Raw genomic sequence first — 7,724 nt, forward strand, 5'->3', positions numbered from 1 at the left:
ACTGGGCCACCTGGGAAGCCCACATCAAAGGAGTAAAATGACATAAATTGGTTTAAGTCAGAAGAGCAGTACAACCACAAACATCATGGATGAGCCTTAGAAACACAAGGTAGAGGTTTAAGTCCCACTATAGGCTCATGAGAAGCCTGCAGAGCTCAGTGCAACTTCCCACTGGACCACCTCATTTGATAATAAAGATACTACATTAAATAATTTTATGTTAGGAAATTTGTATGCAACAATAGCTAACTGATACAATAATTAACCAGACAGAACTGAGGGCATTTGTTTTGATATTTGAAGGTAACGTTCATGATTACTTTGTTATTCAAGTTTAGCCCATGTAAGGGTGTGAAAATATGCCTCCAGTGAGGATCATTTGAGGTTACATGGAGCGGTTGGAAGGCCAGCTATGTTTGTACAACACCTGTGACCTGAATCATATAGCTGAGCAGAATTGGAACTTTCTAGTGAGTCATCCTTTGATAATGAGCATGACCTACCGTGAGTGATGTTGAAATTGTTTATCCTCTGCCCTTCTAGAGACTGTGACAAAATTTTGAATAATGAGAGCTATTTTATTTAGAAAAATAGAAGGAATAATATTTTCTGGAAGCACTGGAAATTTTCAAACAGAAACATGAAAATAATTTAATAAAAAAACAAGCCACCAGTCCTTCATCTCAATAAATACATCTTAAAAATTGACACTCTTTTAGCTTGCACAAAATCACACAACTTTTTTTTTTTTTTATTACTGTGGTATAGTTGCTTTACAATGTCATGTTAGTTTCTGCTTTACAACGAAGTGAATCAGCTATCTGTATCCATACATCCCCTCCCTCTCGGACCTCTATCCCCACATTCCATGACAAATGGACACTCTTATATCATATTTCAATGAGTAGATGAATTGTCTGAAAAAGAATATTTTGCATAGTTATAAATGTAGCATTTAATATTTTGCTTCATCATACTTAAGGTCAAGTCTGGTCTAGCATCATATTATATCCATCAATTTTTTCATAGTCATTTTCCTCTGTCAATTCTCCTTGGGAACACATATTTTATTATCAGTTTTTGCCAGTGACTATGGTAGATACAAAGACTTCCCTGTATCTCAGACAGTAAAGAATCTGCCTGCAACACAGGAGACCCAGGTTTGAACCCTAGGTCAGGAAGACCCTCTGGAGAAGGGAATAGCAACCCATTCCAGTATTCCTGCCTGACAAATCCTGGACAGAAGAGCCTGGTGGGCTACAATCCATGGTTTTGCCAAGAGACAGACATGACTAGCGACTAACACTACTACTATGGTAGATACAGGAGACAAGTTATATAGCAGAACAAGATCTGAACAAGTAGAAAATACCTATGGTCAGCGATAACAACTAGCATTTTAAAGTTTAGATTATCAAGAAGAGCATAAGATAGTGATATACAAAGGAATGATGTTTGTGACAAGCAGTGGTCACAAATTTTTCTCTGTCATAAACATAAATAGCTGTGGTTGCCAAGAGGAGTTTTCCCCCCATAGGTGTGGTATGGCTCATAATTATTCTTTTAGTCAAACAAACAAAATCCTCAGCATGATACATTTCACTTGAGAAGAAATTATTCTTAAGAGATCCCTTGAGATAAATGGGAGTCTTCAAGTATTTTACATCCAAGGTTGGGAGAATATAAAAATGAAAAAGGGAAAAACTCTTGAATACTAGTGCTATCGCAAAACTTAAAAGCAAGTTACATAAATTTCATAAAGAATTTGAAATAGCAACTTCAAGGAAAATAAAAGAGGCATATTCCACTCCCACAGCTGGATCAAATACCAGCAATATTTGGCTCAGGATTTGAGTTCTGCTATCGTGGGCATTTCTTAAGTCCTAGGATAATAGATTATTTCATAGATGTCTTCCCAAAGAGTATTTTCAGAGCCGTCTTTCAGTCTTTATTTCTGAGACTGTAGATGAAGGGGTTCAGCATGGGTGTGACCACAGTGTACATCACTGAGGCTGTTGCTTTTGAATGTGAGCTGTGGGTAGTAGCAGAGCTAAGGGACACTCCTATGCTTATACAATAAAGTAATGAGACACATGAGAGGTGAGATGCACAGGTGGAAAATGCTTTATACTTCCCCCCAAGCAGATGAGATTTCATGTATGGAGGAAACTACCTTACAGTAGGAGTAAAGGATACACATGAGGGAACCACCAGCCAGCAACAGAGGTATAAAATACATTACTGCTATCAAGAAAGATGACAGACCTGGCAGGTTGAATCATCTGATTGAGCTCACAGAAAATGTGAGGAGGTGTACAGAAAGACAGTGGCAATACCATTATGCTTTCCAGCAAGGCATGAAGGAGACTGATGATCCAGGATAATAGCACCAGCAGTGCACAGAGATGGGGGTTCATGATGATGATGTAGTGCAGGGGGTGACAGATAACTGCAAAGGGGTCATAGGCCATCATGGTCAAGAGAAAGATGTCCAATCCTACAAAGAGTGTGAAAAACTACGATCGAGTTATGCAGCCTTCATAGGTGATAACTTGGTTCTGTGTCTGAATGTTCCACAGCAAATTTGGGATGGTGGTGGAGATGAAATAGAGGTCTACAAAGGACAGGTTGGAGAGGAAGAAGTGCACAGGGGTGTGGAGGTGTGGATCTGAGCTGACAGCCAGGATGATGAGCAGGTTTCCAAACAGAGTGATCAGGTACATGGAGAGGAAAAGTCCAAATGTGAAAGGTTGCAATTTGGAATTTGGAAGAAATTCTGAAACTCCTATTATGTTCCTTGGTGTCATGTGTTGGAGGTGACTGCAAGGAAAGGGGAAAGCAAATGACTGATTATGGTACAATCGGACTTCACTTGCATGGTTGAAATGCCAACTATTTACATTTTGCTGTTAAAACGTTTACTTCAATACTTTGTTCATGGATTTGGCAATGCATGCAGGGTTTTGTAAAACAAAATCTCCTAAAATCCCATCGTAGAGAAAGACTATCTCAAATAAAACATATGTGTGTGTGTGTGTGTGTATATATATATATATATATATATATATATATACATGAAAGTGAAAGTGAAGTCGCTTAGTCATGTCCGACTCTTCGCGACCCTGTGGACTGTAGCCCACCAAGCTCTTCTGTCCATGGGATTCTCCAGGTAAGAGTACTGGAGAGCATTTCCATTTCCTTCTCCAGGGGATCTTCCTGACCCAGGGATTGAACCCAGGTCTCCCTCATTGCAAGCAGATGCTTTAACCTCTGAGCCACCAGGGATTACACACACACACACACACACACACACACACACACACACAGCAACCATAAATTCATTCTCTATACCTGTGAGTCTGTTTCTGTTTTGTAAATTCATTTGTAACATTTCTTTTTAGATTCCACGTATAAGGGATGCCATATGATATTTCTCCTTCTCTGTTTGACTTTCTTCACTCAGTATGACAATCACCAGGTCCATTCATGTTGCTGCAAATGCCATTATTTCATTCTTTTTGATTCATCTTAAGGAATAATGGATGTGGCAAATAAATGGAAATGTGCAAAACTGTGATTTATTTGCATGAAGAACATTCCTTTTCATTTTTGTTTAAGGCAAGGATTGCCAGTGAAGCATATTTAAGTGACCACAAAATGCCTTCAGTTTAAAAAAAAAAGAAAAGCAGAACAATGAATAGTGTGTAAGATACCTGGCAGAGATTTTACCACACAAAATTTTAAAAGCTCACACATTCTGCACAAATAATTGTATACATATATGACATATTTAAGGGTGAATGCAATCTTGATGATAATAAGCCAGTTTCTAGTTTGAAAGAATACAATAAAATACAGGAGCAAAAAGATGATGAATTTCCTATTGAAAGCAAACGACTTTAACAGTCCGTTTTAAATGAGGACATAATTAATCTACACATATATTTAATCTTATTGATAATGAAATAATTACAGAGTAAGCTTGTTGGCATACTCATTTCCACATAATAAAAGCTTTTTAATTTTAATACTAAGAGGCAGGAGATACTGTGAAATGTACGTCTCCTGAACTGCTGTTGCAGGAAAATGTCTGCTAGCATTCCTTGATCTGGATTTTACTCATTATAGCAAAATACGCTTCTTCTTAGAAAAACATCCTACATCACTGTACATCCCTCCATAGCTAGTACCCTCTATCTCTACTTCAGTTAATTACAAAGGTCCTTGTACTTATGAACATAAGTACTTTTACTGAAAGCACTCTGTACCTCTCCTTCCCTCTTTTAATTGGGCTTCCATGTCCCTCATTTAATGGTCAACATTGACCCTTGTATTGTTGAGTTCAGTATTCACTTCTGTTTTCGGCATCATGAAATAATCCATCAATCAGTCAAGACAACAAACAACTGCAATAATCATGGCTCTGGGCTTAGTCTACTTTGGCGCTCAGGCAAATTCAGGTCAATGTTCTTGGCTGTCATCCCCTCTGACTGTCTCTTGTAGTATTTGTTGGACTCTTGGACTCACCTGGGTGGAGTTTCTGACAGCAAGGTCTCAATATATGTGTCCCAACTCCTCTTAGATGGCTGGTGATGGAGACAGAGGCTCTGTCTACAGACTAGACTGTGGAGTCAGGCATCGGTCCCCTAAATAGAGTTTTGACTCTGCAAGCACCAACCATGCCCCAATCTAGACCAAGGTTGCACAGGCTGAGGGACTGCAGCACAAGAAATATTTGTGGCTCCTTATGTCTGCTCGTTAGCATGTTTCCCTTTTGTAACTGCTACCTCTAATAATTGACTTCCCTGTGGGAAAGTGGTCTGGACAGATAGGAAACGTTTCCTGCTCATACTCTGTGTCTGGGATTCTATGTTACAAGCCAGATGAATTCAGTGTTTATTACTTCTTTAATAATTCCACCTGTCTTCCAGAGGGATAAACCTTAAGATCCCAACACCTCACCCCATCCCTGAGTTCAGGTTTTCTCCAGTCTAAGCTTCAGGATTCTGTCTTGGTTAGATCCCTAATCAAGGCACTGACTTCACTTCTGGTGAGCCACAGCCTTTTGATTCTAGAGAAAATTAGCATTCCCATCTTCAAAAGTGGGATAACTTTGATCCTTTAATATAAAACCTTGGACAGTGTAGTGCTTGGATTTATGAGAGTTTTGCCAAAGCAGTTAGGAGCTTAATGCTTACAGTACCAACTGAGAGCTGCCAGTTAGTCCCTCATTAGAAAATGTTTGTTATAAGAAGTGTATGGATTTTAGGACCATATAGGGACTGCATAACTTAATTTTTAGAAAACTCTATTCTGTGAGCTGATACTATTCCAAACCCCATTCTCATTGCAGAAATGGACTTATGGAAATTAATGATCTGCACATTATAATTTGAATAAGGCAAGTGACTTTTTTTTTTTTAATTCTCTCAGGTTGTTTCCAGTTTTCAAACTCTGGTCCAGCTGTTCTCAGAGATGCCTTTTCCATGTGTGATATTTGGTCATGTTGAAGGGATGCTGCTAAACATCTACAATGCCCAGGACAACACCCAGCACAAAGAATGATCCTGCTACAAAAGGTCAACAGTGAGAAAATGAGAAAACCTATTCTAGACCAGGACTTTCCCCTCATCACTGTGCATACCAGTCACCCAGACACTAGTTCATATTCAGTTTCTGATCAGCAGGTCTTGCCTGGTGAGTCAAAGGTTCCTGGATGGTGTTGATGGTGCTGGTACTGTATTGCAGCCATTTTTGAATAAGCAGGACTGTGGTTTTATTTCAGAATCTTGCACATAGTTTTTTTTTTTTTTTCCCTCTCTTTCTCATGTTTACTAAAGTCAGAATACATATTTGGTCACCCTATACATACTAATTTTTTTAAATATTTTCATTTTAATTGCAACCCTGAGTTTACTTTCCTGCCCCACAACCCCCTTTTTTATTATTATTTTAACTAATACAGTATTGTAAGGTAAAATAAAGTAAAAAAAAATAATAATAATAATTGCATGTAATTTTACATTTTATTCTCTCCAAATTGTCTTCACCTGAGCTTTTGAATGAAAAGTGTAAGCATTCACTCCATACATGTGATCAGTTCTATTTTTTTATTAGAAAAAATATATTTTTATTAGAAAAAAAATTATTTTATTATTATTTTTTCTTTTTTTTATACAAGGGCCCATGTATCACACCAAATAATATATTTCTGAAAAGTCTGAAATGCTATTTTTCAAAGATTCATGTGCATATATATATATATATTTTTTTTTCCCTAACTTATGGGAATGGTACATCTCATAATTATTTCTTTTCTTTTCTTTTCTTTTTTTTTACTTTATTTTACTTTACAATATTGTATTGGTTTTGCCATACATCAACATGAATCTGTCACGGGTGTACATGAGTTCCCAATCCTGAACCCCCCTCCCACCTCGTCCCCATACCATCTCTCTGGTCATTCCAGTGCACCAGCCCCAAGCATCCTGTATCCTGCATTGAACCTAGACTGGCAATTCATTTCTTACATGATATTATACATGTTCAATGCCATTCTCCCAAATCATCCCACACCCCCACACACAGAGTCCAAAAGTCTGCTCTATAACAAAATGAAAAATACTCAGTATGGCCTATTTTATTTTACAAAAAAATAATTATTAAGTGATCCATGTAGACTCCTGAAATAAATGTGTGTATTTTCAAATATTTCACCTCCAAGATTAGAAATGTAATTATGAGAGTAGGAAAATGAAAAAGGGAAAAATCAAGGATATCAGAAATATCACAAAATGCATAAAGTGTATAAAGTCAAAATCAAAATAGAAATGCCAAAGAAAATAGAAAGGCAATGCTCTACTTCCATAATTTGATCAAAGACTGGCAATATTGACTTCAGGCTTTGCTCTCTGCTATCATGGGCCCTAGGACAATAGGGCATTTTACAGTCACCTTTTCAGAGTATTTTCAGACCCCTCTTTAAATCTTTATTTCTCAGGCTGTAGATGAAGGGGTTCAGCATGGGTGTGAGCACAGTGTACATCACAAGGCTTTTGCACTTGAGTGTGAGCTGTGGGTAACAGCAGAGCTAAGGTACACTCCTAAACCCATACAATAAAATAAGGAGACAACTGAGAGGTGAGATGCATAGGTGGAAAATGCTTTATACTTCTCCTGAGCTGATAACATTCCTTGTATGGAGGAAACTATTTTAGAATAAGAGTAAAAGATACCAATGAGGGGACCACCAGCCAGCAGTAGAGCTACAGAATACATCACCATGCTATTGAGAAAGGTGTCAGAACAGACAAGTTGGATCATCTGATTGAGTTCATAGAAAAAGTGGGGGATTCCTAAGACTGTGCAGAAAGCCAGATGCAACACTATTAAGCTTTCTAACAAGGAATGCAGGACAATGATGACCCAGGAAACCAGCACCAGCAGTTCACAGAGCTCGGGGTTCATGATGACCAGGTAGTGCAGGGGGTGACAGATGGCCATGAAGCGATCATAGACCATCACGGTCAGCAGTAAAATGTCTAGTACTACAAAAGGTGTGAAAAAATATACCTGGGTGATGCAGCCTTCAAATGTTATAACTTTGTTCTGGTTCTCGATATTCCACAGCATCTTCAGGATGGTGGTGGAGGTGAAGTAGATGTCTACAAAGGACAGGTTGGAGAGGAAGAAGTACATGGGGGTGTGGAGTTGGGAGTCTGAGC

The 7,724-nt window shown here is 38.3% G+C and overlaps 1 protein-coding gene across 1 annotated transcript; it reads right to left on the reverse strand.

The window, feature by feature from the left end:
- Positions 7,045-7,521, reverse strand: LOC102183504 (olfactory receptor-like protein OLF4). Its single transcript, XM_018051759.1, has one exon. The coding sequence runs from the start codon at positions 7,519-7,521 to the stop codon at positions 7,045-7,047; it is 477 nt and encodes a 158-aa protein (XP_017907248.1).

Source organism: Capra hircus, chromosome 7 (genome assembly GCF_001704415.2).
Source record: "Capra hircus breed San Clemente chromosome 7, ASM170441v1, whole genome shotgun sequence".
Classification (NCBI taxonomy): domain Eukaryota; kingdom Metazoa; phylum Chordata; class Mammalia; order Artiodactyla; family Bovidae; genus Capra; species Capra hircus.

What these genes read in the sequence shown, in the direction of transcription:
- LOC102183504 (XM_018051759.1), bottom strand. Translation starts at nt 7,521, where the DNA reads ATGGTCTATGATCGCTTCATGGCCATCTGTCACCCCCTGCACTACCTG.